General features: G+C 38.9%; 2 protein-coding genes across 6 annotated transcripts in view; one reads left to right on the top strand and one right to left on the bottom strand.

The window, feature by feature from the left end:
* Positions 1–2,071: 2,071 nt before the first annotated feature.
* Positions 2,072–3,719, top strand: LOC117496839 (chemokine-like receptor 1). The gene is made up of 2 exons (XM_034148631.1): positions 2,072–2,132; positions 2,257–3,719. Exon 2 carries the CDS (start codon positions 2,277–2,279, stop codon positions 3,336–3,338), a length of 1,062 nt encoding a protein of 353 aa, XP_034004522.1. The 5' UTR covers positions 2,072–2,132; positions 2,257–2,276; the 3' UTR covers positions 3,339–3,719.
* Positions 3,720–6,682: 2,963 nt separating this feature from the next.
* Positions 6,683–26,088, bottom strand: part of wscd2 (WSC domain containing 2) — a 46,755-nt gene continuing 27,349 nt past the window's right edge. For 3 of the 5 annotated variants that reach the window (XM_034148647.1, XM_034148648.1, XM_034148645.1), the window contains exons 2-9: positions 24,092–24,943; positions 20,083–20,197; positions 16,788–16,972; positions 14,153–14,274; positions 13,890–14,064; positions 11,427–11,591; positions 11,137–11,337; positions 6,683–8,498 (exon numbers count right to left, since the gene is read on the bottom strand). In XM_034148647.1, coding sequence (XP_034004538.1) covers positions 8,146–8,498; positions 11,137–11,337; positions 11,427–11,591; positions 13,890–14,064; positions 14,153–14,274; positions 16,788–16,972; positions 20,083–20,197; positions 24,092–24,482 — 1,707 coding nt within the window. In that variant the 5' untranslated portion in view covers positions 24,483–24,943 and the 3' untranslated portion in view covers positions 6,683–8,145. Of the gene's footprint in view, positions 8,499–10,553; positions 10,651–11,136; positions 11,338–11,426; positions 11,592–13,889; positions 14,065–14,152; positions 14,275–16,787; positions 16,973–20,082; positions 20,198–24,091; positions 24,944–26,088 lie in introns of all 5 variants that reach the window. The other 2 variants (XM_034148650.1, XM_034148649.1) reach the window with 2 other exon arrangements.

The raw sequence follows: 26,088 nt of genomic DNA on the forward strand, positions 1-26,088 counted from the left end.
TCTATCTATCTATCTATCTATCTATCTAAAAGTAGATTAAATATTGGACTTATGTTCATTGTGATAAACTCCAAGTAAATGATGATGTTGCATCACATCTGCTGTATGTGCACCTGCATGCCAACATGTTTGCAATAGATGTTGTGTTACAGTTTGTCCTGTTGTTCGCTTTTTTTTAATTACAACTCATTTGTTAGGGTCAACAAATTCGTATTTTTCAGCTTGACACATCTATGGAGACGTGGAGGGCAATACTATTTGCTTATTTTTGGTACTAATGTACTTTCTATCTATCTATCTAGTATCTATCTATCTATATATCTAGTATCTATCTATCTATCTAGTATCTATCTATATATCTAGTATCTATCTATCTATCTATCTATCTATATATCTAGTATCTATCCATCTATCTGTCTATCTAGTATCTATCTATCTATCTATCTAGTATCTATCTATCTATCTAGTATCTATCTATCTATCTATCTAGTATCTATATATCTATCTATCTAGTATCTATCCATCTATCTGTCTATCTAGTATCTATCTATCTATCTAGTATCTATCTATCTATCTATCTATCTATCTATCTATCTATCTATCTATCTATCTATCTAGTATCTATCTATCTATCTAGTATCTATCTATCTATCTATCTATCTATCTATCTATCTATCTATCTATCTAGTATCTATCTATCTATCTATCTATCTATCTATCTATCTATCTAGTATCTATCTATTTAGTATCTATCTATCTATCTAAAAGTAGATTAAATATTGGACTTATGTTCATTGTGATAAACTCCAAGTAAATGATGATGTTGCATCACATCTGCTGTATGTGCACCTGCATGCCAACATGTTTGCAATAGATGTTGTGTTACAGTTTGTCCTGTTCGCTTTTTTGAATTATAACTAATTTGTTAGGGTCAACAAATTTGTATTTTTCAGCTTGACACATCTATGGGGACGTGGAGGGCAATACTATTTGCTTATTTTTGGTACTAATGTACTTTTCTTATTGTTTGGCTTATCTATGGAAGGGCCTGGAGAAACTCTAGTGAGATCCAATAACAGAAACATTTCTTTGATCTTCAAATACACATTTTAATGACCTTTCCCAACAGTTGTTCAGAAATGACAGCGGACTATAGCACATTATTTTATTTACTCATTTATTGGGCCTCATCACATAACATTCATTCCATAAAAAATACATTCAAATGTGACACTGTGTGCCTGCTTGTCAATGAAAGCGAGAGCCAATAAAGTTTAAAGCATGTTTTAAGAATAGAAACAACTTCTCCCGTTTTGCTAGTTCAATACAAATCTTGTCAAAGTGTCAGCAAACACTATAAAAATATATCTATATCATTCTGAAAATGGAAGTCAGTTAATATTTCCTGGTTCTCAATCACCAGTGTTTTATTTATTTATATATGTGTGTATCTAATTATTTATATATTTGTTTATTTTAAAGGAGAGGTGTCATGGCCATTTCCACTGATCATAATTCCATTGTTGAGGTATACTAAAATAGATTTATACTGTGCATTTTTCCAAACTCACATTGGTTTCTCATACAGCATCTCTGTAAACTACTTGTATTCACTGAATGTCACTCTCTGCCTTTAACGGCTCGTTGTAGCTCCAAAAGCTGCATTGCTTTTTGAACAGTTACATATGGCCAATAACATGCATCTGGCAGAGAGGAGATATGCCATATCACAAGACTCAGACAAAATGAGAGTATAAGTGTGTGCTCAATAAAATAATGTTCTTTAGCACTCACAGGACTATTTTAACCAAAAACAGCTTGGGAAATTACTTCATTTCTTTGATACCACAATTTGTATTCTGTTACTCAGGAGTTAAATATAATTTATTTCATATTAAGAGCTTTAGTTTTTTTTAAAGGTATTTCTGCCACATTCTAAATGTTATATAATTTGTGAGATTTCTTTAAAACCTCAAAATGCAGTACTGAATGTATTCAGGGGATGGAAGTGTTGAGAAACACCCGGTCAGCTGATTGCGAGGCAGATAGGGTTATATGTTACAAGTTTTAAGGAAACAGCACATCTCTGTTGACACCCAACTGGACACATCAGAAGGTCTGTGCTGCTGCAGGTACGCACTGTTGTTTTCATAAAGGAGATAATATAGTATTTTATATTTGAACACTTTGTTGGAAAATGTTGATAAGATTATATTTTTTAGATTTATTTCAAATGTTTTCCTATTTTTTTTACAGAAATCTCCCCAGACGGCAAAATGGATTTTTCAGATGATTATTATGGTCAATATTATAACTACACTGAATATAACTACAGTGATTATAACTACAGCAATGTCACTCAACAAGAGGACCCGGTTTTTCAGCACGAATCAACGTGTGTAAAGGAAGTTTTGTGTGTGTTTTTACTCGTGGTCACCGTGGTGATCTTTCTGCTGGGCTTCTTCGGAAACGCTCTGGTGATCTGGATTTCTGGCTTCAAGATGACGAAGACGGTCAACACCACCTGGTACCTGAGCCTCGCCATCTCCGACTTTGTCTTCTGCGCCTCCCTCCCGTTCAGCATCACGTACATGGCAATGGAGAATTGGGTCCTCGGCCGCTTCATGTGCAAATTCACCTCCTCGGTTATGTCCCTCAACATGTTCAGCAGCATCTTCCTCCTGGTGGTCATCAGCGTGGACCGCTGCGTCTCAGTCGTGTTTCCAGTCTGGGCCCAGAACCATCGCACTGCTAATAAAGCGACCGGTGTTGTTTGCATCTCCTGGCTTCTGGCTGTCGCACTGAGCATTCCCTCTGTCATCTTTCGGGATGTTAACAGTCACTTGGGAAGGACCCAATGCTACAATAATTACTCCTCATACAAACACAGTCACACGATAGTTGCAGTGAGCCGCTTCTTTGCAGGGTTTGTTGTCCCGTTTATTGTCATCATCATCTGCTACTCTATCATTATCCTCAAACTTCGAAACAACAGGATGACTAAATCCAACAAACCCTTAAAGGTCATGTCTGCGCTCGTCGCTGCTTTCTTCGTCTGCTGGCTGCCGTACCACGTGTTCATCCTACTTGATATTAACCATGAACACTTGGAACAGAGCATTTTGGTTTCCGGACTCAAAGTAGGCACATGCATGGCGGCAGCAAACAGCTTCCTCAACCCGGTGTTGTATGTGTTTATGGGCAACGACTTCAAGAGGAAGTTTAAGAGCTCCGTGCTCTCAAAGATGGAGAACGCGATGGGAGAGGAGGGCCGCACCACCAGCCGATACCTGTCCAGGTCCAGCTCCATGGACGGGAGGGCTTCTACTCACATCTAAAGATATTTATCTGGTTTCCCTCAGATATGCAATTGATTGACACATGAAATGAATTATGTGTAGCTTCATGGCGCTAATGAGCTTATTTGTTGTACTTTTTTTACTGTTGGTAGCATGGAGAAAGCTGTTGTTCTTCAGGCTCACAAACACATAATGTAGTTGAAGAATGTAAGCTTGAGCCAATATTTAAACATTGGGAATTGCAAGGTAGACGTAAATCTCTTGCAGTAGAAAGAATGTTTTGGGAGCAGTAGTTGTGGAAAGTTCTCCGGCAGTCATTCCTGCAGCAAAGAGATTTTTCTTTCTTCTCTAAAATACAAGGATTGTAAAATATGAGGGATTCTTCTTTCTGATAATAAATGGTTTTAATGTGTTATAATTCACACTCGAGGGGCTCCTTTTATGAACAATGTTCTCTTCCATGCTCATGCATGAATTGCAAGTATGGCATTTATTTTCATTAGTGAAAACACATCAAAATGAGAAGGAGGGTAAATGGTATATTTTCTGAAATAAAGCTACTAAAACAAAATTCAGCTCTCTGATTTACTCAATTGTCGATATCAAGTTCACTTCGGAAATAATAAGACTTAAAGATTATATCAGGCTCAAGACAAAAAATGTAACTATTGCAACACCTCCAGAGTCAAAATGTGTTTTCACCTGAAGCACAAAAAGTAATCTCATTTTATTCTCAGTAACACAATTAAAGGAATAACAACAGCGAGAGAGCCTGGAGTTTTTTTAATGTTGAAACTGAACTTTGAAACAACATCCACAACATTCATCTGGCTGCTACTTAGAAATGATCTATCTAATATATTGCATATAGACTCTTATTGCACTATTTTCACTATTTCACTTTTTCTTTTAAACTATTTTTATTTTGTATTTACTATTTACTTGCACTATATTTTTCTGTTTATTTTTCTGTTTATCTGTTTTATTGTGTTGCACTGTTGGAAGAGCCTGTGACCTAAGATGTTCATCGTCATAACTACACTGTAGCTATGTTCGTATGACAAATAAAAAAACCTTGAACCTATTGGGGAAGCCCCAGACTGCAGAGGTGACATGAGGCAGGCAGTGAATCACAATATAACCTGAGTTTTACCTTTTGAGCTTCTATATTAACAAGTGCACCCATTATAGTGTTATGGTGGAGACCAACATGGAGCTAAAATGCTATTTTATTTATATTTCTGAAATATATTGGACTGTTTATTTCTTGTGTCTTAGTTTCTCTTATGAACATTACCTTGTGTTTTTTATGCTGCTGCAACGCAAACAAATCCGAAATTGGGATCAATAAAGAACCTACCTATCTATCTATCTATCTATCTAGTATCTATCTATCTATCTATCTATCTATCTATCTATCTATCTATCTATCTATCTATCTATCTATCTAGTATCTATCTATCTAGTATCTATCTATCTAGTATCTATCTATCTATCTATCTATCTATCTATCTATCTATCTATCTATCTATCTATCTAGTATCTATCTATCTATCTATCTATCTATCTATCTATCTATCTATCTATCTATCTATCTAGTATCTATCTATCTATCTATCTATCTATCTATCTATCTATCTAGTATCTATCTATCTATCTATCTATCTATCTATCTATCTATCTATCTATCTAGTATCTATCTATCTAGTATCTATCTATCTATCTATCTATCTATTATCTATCTATCTTATCTTATCTATCTCTAGTATCTATCTATCTATCTATCTATCTATCTATCTATCTATCTATCTATCTATTATCTATCTATCTATCTATCTATCTATCTATCTATCTATCTATCTATCTATCTATCTAGTATCTATCTATCTAGTATCTATCTATCTATCTATCTATCTATCTATCTATCTATCTATCTAGTATCTATCTATCTAGTATCTATCTATCTATCTATCTAGTATCTATCTATCTATCTATCTATCTATCTATCTATCTATCTATCTATTTATCTATCTATCTATCTAGTATCTATCTATCTAGTATCTATCTATCTAGTATCTATCTATCTATCTATCTATCTATTTATCTATCTATCTATCTAGTATCTATCTATCTAGTATCTATCTATCTAGTATCTATCTATCTATCTATCTATCTATCTATCTATCTATCTATCTAGTATCTATCTATCTATCTATCTAGTTCTATCTATCTATCTATCTATCTATCCTATCTATCTATCTATCTATCTATCTATCTATCTATCTATCTATCTAGTATCTATCTATCTAGTATCTATCTATCTATCTATCTATCTATCTATCTAAAAGTAGATTAAATATTGGACTTATGTTCATTGTGATAAACTCCAAGTAAATGATGATGTTGCATCACATCTGCTGTATGTGCACCTGCATGCCAACATGTTTGCAATAGATGTTGTGTTACAGTTTGTCCTGTTGTTCGCTTTTTTTAAATTACAACTCATTTGTTAGGGTCAACAAATTCGTATTTTTCAGCTTGACACATCTATGGAGACGTGGAGGGCAATACTATTTGCTTATTTTTGGTACTAATGTACTTTCTATCTATCTATCTAGTATCTATCTATCTATCTAGTATCTATCTATATATCTAGTATCTATCCATCTATCTGTCTATCTAGTATCTATCTATCTATCTATCTAGTATCTATCTATCTATCTAGTATCTATCTATCTATCTATCTATCTAGTATCTATCTATCTATCTATCTAGTATCTATCCATCTATCTGTCTATCTAGTATCTATCTATCTATCTAGTATCTATCTATCTATCTATCTATCTATCTATCTAGTATCTATCTATCTATCTAGTATCTATCTATCTAGTATCTATCTAGTATCTATCTATCTATCTAGTATCTATCTAGTATCTATCTATCTATCTATCTATCTATCTAGTATCTATCTATTTAGTATCTATCCATCTATCTAAAAGTAGATTAAATATTGGACTTATGTTCATTGTGATAAACTCCAAGTAAATGATGTTGCATCACATCTGCTGTATGTGCACCTGCATGCCAACATGTTTGCAATAGATGTTGTGTTACAGTTTGTCCTGTTGTTCGCTTTTTTTGAATTATAACTCATTTGTTAGGGTCAACAAATTCGTATTTTTCAGCTTGACACATCTATGGAGACGTGGAGGGCAATACTATTTGCTTATTTTTGGTACTAATGTACTTTTCTTATTGTTTGGCTTATCTATGGAAGGGCCTGGAGAAACTCTAGTGAGATCCAATAACAGAAACATTTCTTTGATCTTCAAATACACATTTTAATGACCTTTCCCAACAGTTGTTCAGAAATGACAGCGGACTATAGCACATTATTTTATTTACTCATTTATTGGGCCTCATCACATAACATTCATTCCATAAAAAATACATTCAAATGTGACACTGTGTGCCTGCTTGTCAATGAAAGCGAGAGCCAATAAAGTTTAAAGCATGTTTTAAAAATAGAAACAACTTCTCCCGTTTTGCTAGTTGCAATACAAATCTTGTCAAAGTGTCAGCAAACACTATAAAAATATATCTATATCATTCTGAAAATGGAAGTCAGTTAATATTTCCTGGTTCTCAATCACCAGTGTTTTATTTATTTATATATTTGTGTATCTAATTATTTATATATTTGTTTATTTTAAAGCATACCGCATAGCACATTGAGTACCAGTATCAGACGTGCCGCTTCTAAAATGTGAGCTGAATTTTTAACACATTTGTGGATATTCTTTTTAAATTATGAGGAGTAAATGTATTATCAGCTTTGACTATGTTATAGCTTTTTATACAACAAAGACATAAAACAAAAAGTTAAAACAGTTTTCACATTCAGTATGATTAACTGTCATAAAATAAATCAATAAAGATCACTACTGCTAAAGGAAACCTCCGATCTAATATACGTGTAATGCTTAATTCCTCAGTGATCTTTGGGCCGGGTGTTGCACAGTAAAGTGCTTTTTGGATTTCTGCATCAAGTCCAGTGTTAAGGAAACATTCCACAACCGAGTGGACACGGCACACCACAGATAAATAAATGCTGCCAAGGTAAATCCTTTTCTCTCCTTGAGTCAGTGTCTTCAAGAGGGATGCGTCATCTTCTTGAATAAGAGGAGCTGAGTTCTTAACCTCTTCATTGAAAATACAGATTCCTCTTTTTTAATAAAAACTTGGAAACACAGTATCATGATCAAGTAGTTATAACCTGCATATTGCATTTTTCCCTCTGACAAAAGGGCTGAACATTTGAAAGTGTACAAGAATCATACATTTAAAGTTTTCAATTCTCATATTTCTCTTTAGCACAAAATAAGCTCATCAAACCTTGCAGTATTGTATAATGATTTTTAGGTCACATGTTTTTCTGACTGGCAACGAATCACCCAGTGCCGTCAGATGAGCCTCTCTGTGGTCACAGCTATTGTACCTCCTTTAAGTTAAGGCATTTGTACATGCCTACACAGCACATGTGCATAGAGCAGGATAGGAAGTGCTTTTCATTTAGACAAAGAGAAAAACAAACCTTCCCAGGGAAAACTGCCTCTTCTATTAATGCATAAAGCTGCTGAGGTTCAACAGAAAATGAAAGAACCTTAATATTAAAATAGTAAGAGTAAAGAGACTTGTTTCTGACTACAGCTTTGACCTATGTTTACCTTAAAAATTATTGAAACAAACTATTTCAGTCATGTTATCCTAAAAATGTGGTGTAGATTGTCCAATTAACAGTCCGATTAAAGGAAGGGGGGGGAATTCAATGAGGGGTTCACGTATATCATCTTGGCATATATTCGTCTGGAATTCCGGGCATGTTCCTCTTCCTCAAGGCAGCGTCGACTTTCCGGACCAGTTCATTGATGCTCGCTCGCATTTCAGGAGTATACGGGTCATACTCAAGCTTTCGCAGGCCGGACCGCTTGAAGTTCCCGTCCTTCTGGCCCTCGACGCAGAGAAGGCGCTCCTCAGAAACCTTCAGACCCAGAAACTGGACCATCCCTTTGAGATGGGAGAACAGGTCCCTCTTCACATTCTCAAAGTGGACCACGTGGACCACCTTCCCGTAGTTCAGCCAGTCCAACGTGTGGGACGCCCACCAAGGGGAATAGTTCTTCACAAACTCGGGCCACTCTGCGGGACAAATGAGAGGACAGAAATTAATCAACGAGAGAAAAAGTGATTGTCAATGACTCAATGTACTACAAAAGTGCGAACAGAAGTATTGAAGAAGGAAAAAACACAGAGCAAGTAAAACTGTCTTTGGTAACAATGGAGCACATTCATCAACTTCCTCCTAATTACATTGAAGTCAATGAGTAATGTTAAGGAATAGCTCTTTAGTGGACACACAATTAATCAAATGCATGCTCAGAGCAGAAACAGTTTGATAAATACAGGCTCCAATCTCAAAGCAGAGCAATCAAATAAATGCAAAAATAACATGTTGAAAAAAAGATCTTGGGTACTGGATGAAGGGGAAGTGAGAGTCGTAAAGCTGATGTCATTTTTCTTGAGAAGTCTGGCCCAATTCGCCGAAGGGAACATTAAGTGATTTCTATAATCTTTGGACAGTGAAGTGGACATTCTTGGTTGTCAATCAAACTGCAGTGGTACTTAAGCAGAAACCCTTGGCTTGCAACTTTTACTCATTGATAATCTACTGGGCCATAAAAAAAAGCCGGCTGCTGGCAGGAGCCGTGCTGCATTAGCACACATCTTACTGTGGGAGAGGTTGTCGTTAAAGTTTAAAGCCTGCTGAGTTTGCAGTGCTGTGTCAGGAACCAACGAGAGTGGACAGAATATTATAAATGCATCTAAAAACACAAGTAGCTGTGCAGAATCTTTGAGGAACCGCGTCTCTGACCACAATGACTTTGTTCTCCTCTCTATCAGTCTTGCAAAAGCATCAGGGGCTTAAAATAAGAAGGAACCAACATCATTAAGAACAGCCTGTTCTGCTAATGTTTGACTGAAAATATCAGATTAAGTTAAGATACTTATGTTCTTATTAGCAGGGGTTTGACTTTTAAAACCCAAATAAAGGGATTTATGTAAGAGCCTTTAAGTAAAGCCATCAGATAACACTGGAAAATAACAGAGTGTGCTTTGTAAAATGACATGCCCTCCAAAACAAGTTACACTCGCCCCTGAGAGGGACTTATTGAGCAAGAAAAGGAGGCATCAGTGTGGGTAACATCACCCGAAGCCCCCGGCCTCCCCTCGCAGAGGTGAGCGCATCAGATGTGACGCCCCAAACTCAAAGTCACGCAGACTCTCAGACGGGATCCTCGCTCTGTATTGGAAGTGGCAGCTGTCAAGAAGCTTTTCTCTATAATGATGTCACCGCATCATTTCCCCACCAACAGCAGGAATAAACACTCATTGGAAATGGCAGGCCAAATGTGCTGATGTTTCAACAAAGAGAGACAACTGCTGGGTCGGCAAATCTCCTGCCTCGAGCAAATCGATTAAAACCTCGCAGGAACGTCAGAGCGGACTAGACAAAACTCGTTGTCATGGTTACTGAGACACCACTAAAGCTGGCGAAGGAGCGAGGAACACACATTATGCATGAAATATAAATAAATCTTCTAGCAAAAGGACATAACGTTTTATGGATAAAATGTACTCGACCAAGAGGTTCATTTCCTTAATGATACCATTAAAAAAACAAGTAGACCTGAGAGGAATTTAACTTCACTAGATTGTGCTGACACGTAATTAAGTGGTTGCACAATGATGGGTTACATGCTGGACGTGAATGAATTCTGTAACAGTGCATCTTCTTAATACAATATATTAATGTCAACATGATTTTAAATCAAGTGGCTAACTATAAAAAAACACAACAACACTTCTGGAGTATTAGATCACCCTTACATGCAGTAATGATAAATGCACAAGCCTTAAAAACATCTTCTGTTCAATAATGGACACAGCTTCTTCTTAAATATATATATATTTTATATAAATAAGAAGTTTTATACCACTTACACATCCGTCTATTAAATATGAAGCAGGCAGCAGAGCCTCTCAAAGACTTGAAACAGCATAGCACCACTTAGCATATATATTTAATGCAATTCATCTGTACAGGATCTAACAAACAAGCATAACAACAGCAATTTGCCATTTTGCTGTGTTGGTGTGTTCATTTGTGAGTTTTTCAAATCATGATTTTGTTACCTTTGGACAAAACCAGGCTGGCAGTTTTCTGTGTTTTCTACACACCACGTCTCATCACACTTAATAATTAAAGTTGCACGAGAGTCTGAGGAAGAAGCTGGTTGACAGACAAGTGTGACAGATTATGGTTGGTTGGTTTCATTTCTTGTTTTTTATAAAACGACAGATTGTGTTTGATATAATGTTGGAAATGGTTTTGGAACATTTTCAAAACTTCATGGCTCATGTTGGTTTAAAGGGTCAAGACCACTAAAACATTTCCTCTATTTCCTTACCAATCTACGTCAGCATGGACCATTGACCCACTTCTTTCTTTTAATAAACTACCAGTGAAGACATTGGTAGCACATTATTTATAAATGTTATTTGATCTAGTCTGTCTGAGGAAGCTTTTCTTATTTTCTGAGAGACCGAGATTGAAAATGCTTAAAAACAGCATCAACCTCAACAAGATGTGTCCTATATTAAAGCCAGCCTGAACATCAAAATATTGCACTGTAGTAAATGAAACTTCTTTAGTGTCATAAGTGTTCAGGATGTATTGGAACAACTACTGTACAATGTTGTGGCTCGAGCAGCTCACCTTTCCCTTTCCAATGGGCCTGGGAAGCGAATCCAATGTGGCCCCCATACTTTCTGTTGAATTCAGCCATGAGGGCTTTGTAGGGGTTTCGGATCATGACGACGCTGGAGTCAAAGGTCTCGATCTCCTTCTTGCCGCTCTCATGGGTCTTAATGCAGATCGTCCTCCCACTCCGCCAGTGGTCCCGCTCCCCTTTGAATCCTGGGAAAGAATGGCAACCCCACCGTAAATATATTTAACCAACAAAGGTTTATTTTTAATTGAATTGTTTGTGTTGGATAAATGTCTACCTTTGTTGTAAAGGGAGCCATCAAAGTAATAGCTGCCGGTGTAGAAGCCGGTGGCGAGCTCTATGAGGTGACGCGCCCACGTGTTGCCGGCTCCGGGGAAACTAGCGAGGGCCACGAGCTGCTTAGCCCGAGTGGGGAGGAAGTGCCTGTCCATGCAGCGGTTATCTGACGAAACACAAAGACAGATAAGCTATGTTATTGATTTGATAATGATAATAATACATTTTATTTAAAGGTCCCCTATTATACTGTTTTTCATCAATATATTATAGGTCTCAGTTATATACAAAACATGTCTCTGAAGTGTTTGTCTGAAACACCAAACAGATCATTGCAGCATCCCATAATCCCCTCTGTTTCAGCCCTGTTTCAAAAGTGCAGATTCTCTGTCTGTTACTTTAGATGAAAATAAGGAGCCCCTCCCCACGCCCCTCTGAGAGATATTTGGTTAAAAAGAACACAATGGTGCTCTAGGAGGAGATTCAGGTGATAAGGTGGGGGGGGGGGGTTACCTTGGTTGCTGATTGGCTAATGGTTACACAAGCCAAAACATCGTTATGACATCATAAAGTGGCCAAAATCTGATCAGCTCATTTTCAGACAGGTTTTTATATAAATGGATCAGGACAAAAAGAGAGAGAATCTTTTTCCCTGAAACTTTCAGAATCTCTTTACACAGAGGGGACACATGGTGATGTAGAAAAGACATGAAAAAGTGGATTTTGCATAATAGGTGACCTTTAAGGGCACCTTTCAAGACACCGTAGGACACTGTACAGTTTAATAAATATATATAAGAGGTTAAAAGCAACAAAACGTGATCAAAAACACAATCAAGCAAACATGGAGGAGAAAATGAAAGGAGACACAAATGATGGGGACAGGACATTCAGGGGAAACAGATGATGGTGCATTGAGTATGCTAATTTATGTATGTAAAGAAGCTTCAGTGATAGACATGATATGATCTTTGACAGAGTCTAGATGTGGGGTAAAAGACAGTGAACTATGATTCTGCTAAATATTTGACGAGAACAGAATCGAGCTTCATATAGATACTGAAGGTTAGTCACTTCCTGTTTATTGACATATGTTGTAAAGACAAAATAAGTCATGTTGAAACATTGGAGGTTTGTGGCGAGGACATTTAACATCATATGACAACAAGGTAATACAAAGAGTCACGTGACCTCATTCTGGTGTTTTGTTTTGCGTGGGATAGCTCGGCTGTTTGCTCTTTATAAAAAATCGCCCACAATACCCAGTCACTGATTATTGTGTGATGTTTATACTCTAGAATAATACTGGAGTTCAATTCACAACATGTGCAGATGTGGTAGTGCAGCTTGTCCAGACTATTTGCATAAAGTTCACTTCCCGCTGCAGCATGTTCTTGTTTTTTTGGTTCACAGCATAAAACCTCATTTTTTGTTTACTGGGTGCTGTTTTTCTGCTGATCTAAGCTCCTGCTGCCTGCTGCGATGAGGAAACACTATCTTCCCAAATGCTTCTGCCAGAGACGGACTGATACTAAACCCCTGGGGCTGATAACAATATTTAGGAAAGGAAGAAAAATGGTTATCCATTTTTCAAAGATATGGTTATGCAATGATTATATGATTACTTAGATATACAAAGAACAACAATGTGATTAAGGTACGTTAGGGACAGGACATTTTACAGCTGGACTAGATAAACCTTTACACGGTGAAAAGCCTTTATACATATGTTTGTTGGAAAAGAGGCCCTTCATTGATTATGTTAAGGATCTAAATGTATCTAATGTAAAGAGGATTACTAGATGCATGCGTGTCCTTTCTTTTCTGTATAATGTTTTCAGAATATTACCTTGTATTATACAGATGGAGCATGTTTGTTGTGTGTTATTTTATATTTGTATTGTTATAATAAAAACCTTGTGGTGCACATGTTGGAAACAAAAGTAAAAACAACAAATCTATATCCAATAGAAAGAAATGTGTATGTCCATTTCTTACAAATATAATATAGATGATATATAGATGTATACCGACTCTAGTACACACAGGGGTCAAAGAAAGAAAAGGGCAAACATGGGTAGGGCCAGAGTTTTGCTGGATTTTAAGAACTCAGCACTTTCACACGTGCAACACTACTTTAGGGTTGTTGTTTGTATCTCCTGCACGCAGGGTGTGGCTGATTCAAGATGTAAGGGTTTTATTGTCTTTCGTACATAGCTACAGTGTAGTTATATCGATGAAAATCTTAGGTCACAGGCTCCTCCAACAGTGCAACACAATAAAACAGATAAAATAGTGCAAGTAAATACAAATAAAATAGAATAGAAATAGTGGAATAAGAGTCTATACTGTACAAGTAATTGGAATATGATATATTAGATAAATAATTAATTGATGATGCATCTTGACATGTCTCTTTGTCCTATGGGCCCTTTATATAGGCCTTTGAGCCACCATATGTTACCTTGAACCTGCGTCTGGTACACCACAAAGTACTCTTCGTTCCCGCAGGTCTCAAATTCTTCCCCGAGGCAGTGGTGGAGACACAGACTCTCGTCCTCCGGCTCGTGAAGCGAGAAGAGCGAGGTCGGAAAGCCGCAGTGACACAGAGCTCCCCCCAGGACGGCCAGCGTTTTCTCCTGAAATACAGCTGCCATTAAAACACTGAAAACACACTCATGTGTAAATGACAACGCATGGATGCACACATCACGTAAACTCCCTCACCCTCTCCGTGCACATGTCCACACATTTGTCCACAGACATGTTTTGGATGACCGCGCTGATGGGAAGTGCCAGCGTGACATTGTCCGGCCTGTGAAAACACCCCTTAAAAATGGAGCTGCCATCTGAAACACACAGAACAAACAAATGTCATACACCAATAGGAAGGGCAAAACTCTAAGTACTCCAGTTTTATGGTTGCTGAGCACAGCTTCTGCAGCTTGGCCTCTATTCACTGACCCCACATGGAGGGATCCCACTGGGACTCCCTCCACTCTGCTGGGACCCCGACCTGCCAGCACATCGGCCAATAGCAGCGCTCACATCCCTGCAGTGTGTTGATGACCTTTAATCTCAGATACTCACTCTCCTATGATGGATAGACCATAAATCACAACAGCAGAGAAGAGATGCTTCCTTCTTTAGCAGGAAGTGAGTAGTTTGGAAGTCAAATGTTGTTTTTCTGCAATTTTTCAATGCAAATTCTCAACAAAACAAGCTAAAAATCAGCATTGAAACGTTTATCATCTGCAGCCTGTGACAGAAAGCTGCAAAAACTTTTTCATTACAGGTTGAAAAATGCTGTCAATGCAGAAGTAAATCCAAACATCCATTTCACATTTATTTCAGCCTGTCGACACGGCTTATGTGCTGATGTACATATAAAGCTTTCTCTGCTGTCAAGAGACTTGTGCATTTATAACAGAGGAGGAAAACCACACACTAAAAGCTTTTTGCCGTGCCATATACCATGACGAAGACAGCCTGCTTGCTAAAACGCAGCTAAATAAAATATGCACAAGGAGCTTTGCGTCGGCGGAAATTCTCGCTACTTAATTTTATGCTACCAAAAACCTGCACCTTCCCAAGACTGCTGAGCTAGTATTAGCCATCTGTGCTGTGAGAGGCTTTAACACAAGGTAACACCCCTCGCAAATTAGCTCCAGCCATGTGTTCTTATCTAATATTTTATTTATGTTTGACCTTTTTCCCTGGCTGAAAGTTGCATTTTTAATGTCCTTGCTCTCTTTGTTTCCCTGCAGTATGCCTTCACTGCAACCTCTTTCTGTTCGGCCCTTCTTTGCCTTCCCATATGGCGGAGCTTCATCTTGAGATGCTGTTTTGTGCTCTGTTGACTAGCCTCACACACACAATAATAATAATAATAATAATAATAATAATACATAATAATAATAATAATAATAATAAATTTGATTTATATAGCACACTTTAAAAACAACGTCATCTCAAGGTGCTTCACAAAGCTATAAGGAACAATAAGCAAAAAGTTATCTAAAGGAGCATATTGGATCAAATATGGCAGTATAAAATAAAAATAAAAGGTTAAGAGCATAGAAGGTTTAAAAAATAAATAAAGTAAAGGACAGTCCTCATGGGACTTGTATAGCGCTTTTCAAGAAACTCAAAGACGCTTTGAATGCAGTGTTGAACAGGTGGGTTTTGAGTGATGTTTTGAATGCTGTGAGGGAGGAAGAATCTCTGATGGATTGGGGTAGTGAGTTCCAGAGGGTGGGTGCAGCAACGGAGAAGGCTCTGCCGCCCCAGGACTTGAGGTTGGTCCGGGTGGGGGGGGACAGGAGGTTGGCAGTAGCAGAGCGGAGGGAGCGAGTGGGAGTGTTAGCACAAGCAGCCTCCAAACATGTCTTGGGCAACATAATTAGATCTTTGATGTAAACCCATGGCTGAGTGAAATGTAGAAGAACATAACCATGATGAATTGCACATGGGCTGTGTGACAATGAAGCAAATGCATAATATTATCTTTGTAGGATTACATTTGACTGAAAACAATAAACCAAGTGACCATTATGGTTCCTACTGTAAGTGGGAAAAACCACAAAAAACAGCCACCTCAACACATTGCCAGCATTTCCTCTCTGATGTTCACATGACAGAAATCAGGATCAGAGGTGAAACAAAAACACGAATAGCCTATTCAGCAGTCTGAAGGCAAACCCAGAGGGAAAAAAGCAGAAATGAAAAGAATAACAAACAAACAGCACTGAACTGGACGAGCAAGAGCATTTAGATGTTTAAATATTGGTCATAAATGTGTACAGTATGCTGCATTACCAGATTATTTCTAAGAAGCAGAAGGTAAGAGAAGGTAAGGAAGAGCAAAGAGATGGAGGACGGGTGTCCAAAGTTACATCACACGACACGACTTAGTTTGTTTTTGATTTAAAACAATCTACCTCAACTCAGATTTATTTTTTAATCACTCCTTCCTTCAGTTCTCTAGCAGCAGTCAAGTGTTTGGGATGGGACCGGGACTGGCTGTGATACGTAGGTAGCACGGTGCTCCGGGGAAAGGGGTAAACACAACAGAGCAGCAGGCTCCCATCTCTGGCTTTAACCCAAAATAAAACAAATATTTCCCTGACAAACAGCGGGGCTTTTGTATTTCTAAATCAAAATAGCTTCTTTGTGCCTCGCTGGATACTGTCGGTCACCTCAGGAATGCTCATTCTAAGCCCATGGGCATCAATTTAAATGTTATTCAAGATCACATTTAAGAATGATGTCAACAAATGTATTAATTTTCACATTTGACATTGCTCTCTTTTGTGTATTTGACAGACTCAGGTGTGTTAAGTTGTCGCAGAGTCACACTCACAGCGGCGCGCAGACTCCTGGCTCAGCTCCAGCCTGTAGATGGACAGTCGGTTGGCTCCTCCGCACAGGTTGCTCTTCTCTCCTTTACACTCCATATTGCATTCGCTGTCCGAAACATTGGGAGCCTGGATCTTGTGACCGCAGTAGCACTCCGCTCCGAACTCCAGGCCTGCGTACATGTACCCTCTGGAGGGGAAGAGAAAGGGAAAAAAGGCATGAGCATGGTTAGTAAACAAAGGAGAGAGAGCTTTAAGTGATTGTTCTGAGTGTCTTAATCCTCCTCATGACAATACAGATTATCATTCAGAGCAACTGGATAAGCAGTGATCAATAAAACCAAACGGTGCACATGGAGGATGCTGTGTAGATGAAAATACATCTTCTCTGGAATAACATCTCGATGTAATGCTTTAAAGGCAATTATAAATATACTTGACAACGGTGTCTTCTCTCCTTTCTGTTGCTGCATGAAGGATTTGACTCCCAAGAGGCCTTTGGGGTGCAATTAAACGCCTAACACACCCCTCACACAAATCCCCTGGGCTGTCAATCAAACCCAATCCTCTGAGCCCTGCTATTGCCCGCCATTTATTTGTCTGTTTATATGAACCCGCTGCAGGAGAGAAGGCGAGCAGGTTGCAAGCAGCTATATGAGGAAGGAGCTGAAAACAAGCGTCTCCCTCCGTTCCTATTTTCTGATCTTTGAAACGCAGTCTGTGTAATTCAATGCATTTGATAAAGCCCTGGTTAAAGGTGGAAGAAAGATGGGTGAGGTAGCAGAGAGGGGGAGACAGGATGTGGGGAAATACGAGGAGATGTGCAGAGACATGAAGGCTTTCAAAACTGGAGCAAACGTAAACTTGTATGATTTAAATCCCGTACAAAAACCATTGATTTGATGCTGATGTTTTATTCTATAAATGGATGTATGTATGTATGTATGTGTATGTATGTATGTGTATGTATGTATATGTGTATGTATGAATGTATGTATGTGTATGTATGTATGTGTATGTATGTATGTATGTATGCATGTATATGTGTATGTATGTATGTATATGTGTGTATGTATGTATGTATGTATGTATGTATGTGTGTATGTATGTATGTATGTATGTATGTATGTATATATATATATATATATGTATGTATATGTATATGTATATGTATATGTATACGTATATGTATATGTATATGTATATGTATGTGTGTATATGTATGTGTATAGCATTTTGTTTATCTGTGTGAGTATTTACACATTTTTTTTGGGATGTGTAAACTGTCTAATTGTGAAACAGTAGAATAAATAATAAAAAATAAATAAATAAACATATACATAAATGAAAATGATTGAATACAATTGCAGCAGGCAGTTACAAATATTGTATGAATTGTTCTATATAGTCAAATATATGCGGCCACCTTTAAACTACACTAATATATGACTGTTAAACAAGTCTTTTTAAAACCATGGGTAATAATAAGCTGATATAGGAGCTGTGATTCTTCTACAGACCTGGTGAGGCCAATACTATTCACAGGTCTGCACGATTTCTGGAGCCTGGCTGCAAGTATTTGCTCCCAATCAGCCCTAAGAGCATGATTAAGTCTGAGCGCTGATGTTGGTCCATGAGGTCTGACCCTCAGGTGACTTTTCTATTCAATCTGCACAGCTGGACTATTAACTAAATAAAGCAGGCAGCTACCACAGGCCAAAAATACTTGGAAAAGGGTTAGCACTCCTGAATACAGGCTTTCAAAAGAAAATGTCCCAGTGTTGGGCTCAAATCAGCATATTCATTTGATAGAAAAATGACATGCATACTGACAAAAAGAGAAAAGGACATTCTTGATTGATTCAATGTGCAATATACCAGATGAAGTGTCACCATCATGTCACCTGGAATAAATAGATTCTTATTGCATTTGTCAGTGTGCAGGCAATTCTTCCATGACAATAACCACCAGAGGGTTTAACTACAGTACAACAGGCCTTAGAGGGATCATGTGTTCGGTCCTGTCTTTCCACATCCTGCATACTTCAGGAAAAACAAGATTTATTGTGCCCATTTATATCTGCATGCTAAATGAACTCTCATGGTTGCAGTGATTCACAGTTAGTGTCTAAATGCTAGGTTAATGACCAATCAAAAAGTCCATCCATACTACATTACTACAATTATTACATATTTTAGGGTTTTGCTTTTTATTTAAATGACTTCACTTTTGTCATATTATCAATGTTTTCTAATTATCTGCCCTTGTTCTTAGATATTATGATTTCTGATGGCATGTCTTCTGCTGTTGACTTACTTCAATTCTGTATTATTATAATTCAGCCCCTAGTTTAGCTGCTATAGGCTTAGACTGTCGGGGGACACCTTACTTCTTTCTTCTCTCTGTCTGTACCTGTGTACTCTCATGTTCCGAATAACCCAGCGTCCCCCAAATTTCTTTTTGGTGTCTATCTACGCTGGGATCCTGAGTCGTGGCTGATCCTGAGTCCTGAGTCCTGATCTGAGTCCTGGACTTCGAGTCGTGGCTGAACCTGTCACTGTGGTCCTGCCTGACTCATCATACTACTTCCCTGATGGCTCCCACAGGATTGTTGACATCCTCGTGGATTCATGTTCTTATTATAGACACATGCATTTCCAAACATTTGGTCTACCTATGCTGTAAAATGTATTATCTCTTCTATTTACACACGGCATCTATTGCACGTCTGTCCGTCCTGGGACAGGGATCCCTCCTCTGTTGCTCTCCCTGAGGTTTCTCCCATGTTCCCCTTTAAACTGTGGGGTTTTTCCTTTTTTGGAAGTGTTTCCTTGTACGATGTGAGGGTCTAAGGACAGAGGGTGTCGTATTGTCATACTGATATTCTGTACAAACTGTGAAGTCCACTGAGACAAATGTGACATTGGGCTATATAAATAAACATTGATTGATTGATTGATTGATTGATTGATATTATCTTAATAAGAAAAGCATTTTGAACTGAGGTTTACAGATAGCTTTGTGTAAAATATAATGAAGATTTCCCTTCATTTCACAAAGGGGCACAGCCCAAACCAAGAATAACAACCCCATACAAGTCTATTCACATGTTGTCCTATAGTCCATGTTATTAGCACAGTGCTGTTATTCTTCAGCGTAGTGTTTTCAACAAGGATAAAAACTGATGACAAACACTTTGCTCTATACAGCCTATGGCTCTACTTTATTATATCAGTAGAAATAAAAAAGAGAGGCTATTTAATGGACGCTTGTTTTCTTGTTGTTTGCTGCTGCCATACCTTTCTGCACAGTTGTCCTGGCAACGGAATACAGTCATTTTTTTGTAGTCAAAAAAGGAAACTCCTCTCAGCGCTCGCTTCTGTATGTCATCGATGTGGCAGCCAATGTACTTTGCTGAAAAAGAGAAAAAGGTCATGTATTTAAAAAACATACATATTTTCTAAATAAAATACAGAGATATACACATTCAACTTCCTTCAGCTGCCGTACAACACAGTCAAAATAAGGTGTCAAACAGACGAAACATTCGGGGTCTTCCTCACATGTTGACACAGTGCAGAAACATCAAGCAGTGAAAGAAGTGTTGAGAAACTAGTAATACTGCAACAAGTAAAAGTCCTTCATTCAAAATAGCAATAAAGTAAAAGTATTTGCATCATCAAAACAAACAAGTACTCATTATGCATATTAATATGTATTATATCACTAAATAATAGTTCTGTATGCATTATGTGTTATTAATAGTCATAATGTCGCAGCTGGTAAAGGCATAACTTATTTATATTCCTTAGTACGCTCCTCCTGGGTGTCTTCATCGAAGATTCATACATCATAATTTATTAGTGGATGTATATTAAGAATCTGAATACTTGTAACTAAAGCTGTCAAATAAATGAAAGGATGTTAAAAGTCCAATTATGCCTCTAAATTGTAGTGGAGTAGAAATTAAAGCAGCATAAAAATGGGCAGGGTTTGCACCTCAGAGTTGTACTAGTACCTGAGTAAATGTACTTGTAAAAGAGCACATGAGGAGTCCAAACTAGGGCAGACATACATCCCCTTCTAGTGGCCTGTAAGTGTAACTGTGCTCTCTGAGTGGGGGCTGGGCTCCAGTGAACCTCTGCAGAGCGAGACAGCTTCCTCCCTCTCATTAAAACACACCAGTCACTTTAGCTGGCTCTAATATACCTTTAACAAACAAACCTCTCGCCATCTGTGCAGTGCCATTACCCCCCTGAGCCCCGGACATAGCATTACCTTAATTGTTGTGGACTAAAAGCTTGCATTCGTGCAGCATGTGGTCTGGAAAATAATCTGCTTTATGATGGAGGGAAACGCTGATTTACATGAAGCAACAACAACATTTGATATGGTCTTTATACTATGAGGGAAAAGGATAGAAGACAGATGCACCGGATGATAGCATCTGTTTTATATCTTTCAATATAATAACCACCCTGCATCTGGTTGATCATATTAACAAGAGTCAGCAGTGGTTCAGCTGTGTTCCCAGTCCTCTCCTGTTTTCCCCTCAGTATATGCTTGTGTGCCACTGCACCACACAGTGGAAATGTGTTTATGTGCCGCAGTCGGCATGTTATGCTGCAATATTCCCTTCAATTTAAATTCATAGCCAGTGGGAAAGAGTGCATTTGCAGTGAGAGAAGAGGACATAAGAGAAAAAAATGGCAAAGTAATGAGAGGTGCTGGATGTATGAGAGCAAACGAATGCTTTGAAGCTGCTAATTACTCCATCATCACTTTCAGCGGCAGTCCTGTGAGGCTTCAGGAGGTGGGGGGGGGGGGGGGGGGGGGGGGGGGGGGACTGAGAGGCCTGCATTTCATCCAGCCAAAGATTGAATATACATTGTAAACGTGTTTATTTTCCCTGACCTGAATTGGGGGAAAAATAGCTCAGCAGTACACGAGAAAAACATTGTTCTTTAATACTCGACACTCTGATGCGCAGCAGGGTACGCACTGTGCTGTGACTCAGGGCTTTTGTAATTTAATCACTTTTTTCGCTCACTCTTTAAGCTCAGAGAGGTTGGAGTCTTTCCCCGAGTACAGTGAGATAATAATTATGAAAGCTGCCTCCACATTACACACACACACACACACACACACACACACACACACACACACCACAACACACCACACACACACACACACACACACACACACACACACACACACACACACACACACACCACACACACACACACACACACACACACACACACACACACACACACACACACACACACACCACACACACACACACACACACCACACACACACACACACACACACACACACACACACACACACACACACACACACACACACACACACACACACACACACACACACACACACACACACACACACACACACACACACACACACACACACACACACACACACGTAATGGCATAGTATATGGCACTCGTGACTCATATTTATGGGCAATTTAGATTATCCACCTGCACTCTGGAGAGAAACCAGAACCCCACATGACCACAATGAGGTTATGGTGAAATGAATGGTTCCTCAGTGTCTATTATGAGATGCTGTGGATATGAATACATAGAATTACACTGTAACTTAGTAGATTTATGTTTTGGTAATGCTGCCTTTACTTGGTCACATGTGAGGAGCTTTATTTATTTCAGTTGGCGGACTAGAAATGGTATCTATGACAGCGTCTAAAAATCTGCTGTGGAAAGTAATTATATATTTACTCATGTAATGTACTTCAACTACAATGTTGAAATGTGACTATATCCTTTTTCATACCTTTTGCTTCCCCTAATTTCACACTACGAATGTACAATTCTTTTTACTCCACTACATTTATGTGACAGATAGACTTTCTACCCGAGTTACTTAGAAGATTGAAGTTGAAAGTGCCAAAACTCATGATTAATATATAAAACGGCCCATTAGTATATCAAGTAGTTCAAAAATTTGCTCCAACTCAGTTGCAATATTAGAATCACGATGATAATCCAACTAAATATTATATATAGTATTCAGTGTGAGTGCTTGACAGTATATGTTTATAGTATACTTCAGTACAAACAAATGAAGGACATTTAATTGTAACAGAGTTTTTTAACAAAAGTGAAAGGGTCTATTTTTTAAAGCCGTTAACACTATTTTGTGTTTCCTCATGGTGAGAGAAGTAGGGGTCTTGCGCTACTTCTTGAGAAGATGTCGGAGAAATACACTGTTTGACTATGTTGTTAATATTTTATAGTTCCTCCAACAGAGGAGAGAGTGTTTGACAGCGTAAGAAAAGCCGAGAGGGGGAAGAGAGCCCGATAGAGAGCCCGATAGAGAGCTCATTTGATCATGTTTCATTGGCTAAGGAAAAAGACAGATAGTCGTGCCATCCAAGGTCAGAGCTGTCGGCTCAGGACGGAGACTTCCTGTCCTCACACTCATGTTTTCAAAACGTTTTGTTACTCGATAAGATGTCACATGCCAGTCAGAGTTTACATGTAAACCATTTCTGTCAGGATTTTGTTGTAGCACAGTAACGAAAGGAGAGATAAAATCCTGTGATCATGAAGTCATTTAGATGTTGGGATTGTGTTGCAGATGAAGCTCTGCGGGTTCGGCCCTCGAAGGAATCGCTCTGAGACGAGACGGAGGACTTAATCATAATAATCATCTCACTCCACTCTCAAGAGACCTTCTGCACCACCAATTACAACCAGAAATCCTCAGCCATTAAGAAGTGCGGTTTGTAATTACAGATTACTTTGGATCAATTTCATATTAACGTGTAGTGTTGGAGGGACAAGTGCGGCCTGTTGCCAGGGAACATGCATTGTACATTAGCCTGTATTAAAATGTTTTTAAATAAGCCTACTTATATTTCTTCAATATTCTTATGAGCGACAATGGGTAATTATTATTGTTCTAATTATTTGACATAAAACTTCAGGTGTAAACACTGAGCAGTCATTAATCTTGCAACACTGCAATTATATTTGAGATTGCTGGTGCATGTTGTGATTATTCCCTAATTTAAAACTAATTGTATTATACTGTACCAGTACATTCTCTCTACGCTTTGCTGATCTGATTAAGTGAGCACACATGGAACTATCGTACTTGTTTTGATAGGTAATTTTACAGTGGAGAAAACAGGGATACATGTGGACCATATTTTATAATGCATCAACTAGTTTCAAACATGATCGGTGGTTTAAAAACTGTCAGGCTGAAAACAATCCCACTGAAACAGCGTAGTGAAGGAGTGTTTGTGTAACCCACCTCTTCCATCGTCCACATCTTTGGCGCTGCGTGCTTTAAGGGCCCGGTTCCAGTTGTTGGTGTAGTCTCCCCCCCTGCGCATCTTCTCCTGGCCCTCCTGTCCCGGCTTCTTCATCCACGGAGGGCCGTACCTCCGCCCGGACCTGCGAGTCTCCTTAAACACTCGACTCATGATGCCAAGCCCCCGAGCGTCTGACAGTGAAGTCCGGCCTCCCTTCTCTGAAGCTACCAAGGAGTCTCGGCCTCCTTTGGTCCCGGAGCGGCTGTCCCCGACGAAGCCAGAGTGCAAGAAGACGAGGCTCCCGGCAGTCAGGTACAGGAGGATGAGGGAAAAGAATCGGACAGGTTTCCTGCGGAAATAGCGCTGTATTTTCAGCAGAGGCTTGGCCATGCTGGCTCCCCCTGCCAGTGATGAAAACTCATAAAGCAGAAGAATCAACACCAGCTGTCTCTGTTCCCAACACACGGCCCCACTGGGCCCCAAAAAAAGTAAAAATGAATCAGGTAAGGAGTCTTAATCCTGTATGAAGATTATGCAAACAATTGCATGATTATTCCCTCATGTGTGCTTCTGCATTCTCATGAGGAAGAGGAGATGATGCGAGTCTCCCTGTGCTGACACTCCAGCCTCGACAGCCGGCTCAGGGTCCGCTGCATGAAAGGTGAGTGGCTCAGAGTGAAAGATGATCCTTCAACGCTGCCTCACTCCAGTTATCAGCCTGCAGAGATGCCACAGTGGCACTTTCTCCCACGCTGTGCAGAAGGAAGAGGGTTTTATTTACAGGCTGAGCTGAGATCCTTTCGCCTTTGTGAGGGCGGCTATTCACTGAGAGAGAGGGCGTGACTCACCATCTGCAATAAAGACACACACAACAAAAAGGAAGAATGAGTACACACCTGAGAAAGCTTTATCATGGAAAAGGGGTAATCAAATCAGCAGGTGTAGCAAGGACATACATCATCCTCATACCACTGCTGTTACAGGGAAACACAAGTTCAATTGTCTTTATTCTTTCATATTCTGTAAAACTAACTTGTTAACGAAAATGCAATATGGAATTGCAAAGAAAATAAGGTTCAAACCAATCAAGTATTTGGGAAACGTTTCTGATATTAGTTGCACAAAACAGACGGTAAATCTTCACTACAAAGAACTCAGCGTTTAATATTGTCTTAAATAAATGAGGTTAAGCCTAAAGGGGGAAAAACAAAAACAAAGCTCTTCCCGGTGGCATTTTTCACTGATGTCTTTACGAACTAAGCAATGCTAATTGTGTGTGAATGTGTGAAAGGAAACCAGGCTCACATGATTTTCAAAGAATGCAGAGTTTAAAGAGCTGCTCATCATATTTCTGTTTTAGATGTTACCCTGATAACTGTGTTTTTTTTTTAAAATTGGCTGACTTCCCAAATTCTCAGCAGCGCCTCTCAAAGGAGCCTCTGTTCTGGGACGAGCCCGGGAGGCTACAATTGGAAGGTGTAACGCTACTCCTCAGGGTCAGGGAATTTCGAGAACATTCAAGGGGACGCTCGCCCTTGTGGCTCTCTGTCTACCATGGGACAAATCTGCAGAATACTTGTCACCTGAGACCTGAATGGCTCTGCAGACCTCCCATGGCTTTTCACCCCTCTATTAGCCTGGGAAGAGTCTGGGACCCTCAAGGATAAACGGATCACATTCTGCGTGCTCAAAGCCTCAGCATCCGGGCACAAGGACAATCCACATCCTGTCCTCCTTCTCTAAGCTTTGCCACTGTGTCCTGTTCAGTACTTCTCAATATCTGCAAGGATAGATTTCATTACTGATTTATTGATGTCTGCGTTTGAATAATTTAGTATTTTGTTCTTTTTAAGATCCCTTTGCCAAGGTGTTGTTAAGTTCCCACATGAAAGACACTTGATGATATACGGTGTATAGTTACTGTTGGGGAAATATTTTCCAAGGCCCATAACTTTGACCCAGTTTATCAGTTCATGCTGTCCTGACTGAGCGCACG

The sequence above is a fragment of the Trematomus bernacchii genome, unplaced genomic scaffold (genome assembly GCF_902827165.1).
Source record: "Trematomus bernacchii unplaced genomic scaffold, fTreBer1.1, whole genome shotgun sequence".
Lineage (NCBI taxonomy): Eukaryota > Metazoa > Chordata > Actinopteri > Perciformes > Nototheniidae > Trematomus > Trematomus bernacchii.

Coding starts and splice junctions, on each gene's coding strand:
- LOC117496839 (XM_034148631.1), top strand. CDS start 2,277: ATGGATTTTTCAGATGATTATTATGGTCAATATTATAACTACACTGAA.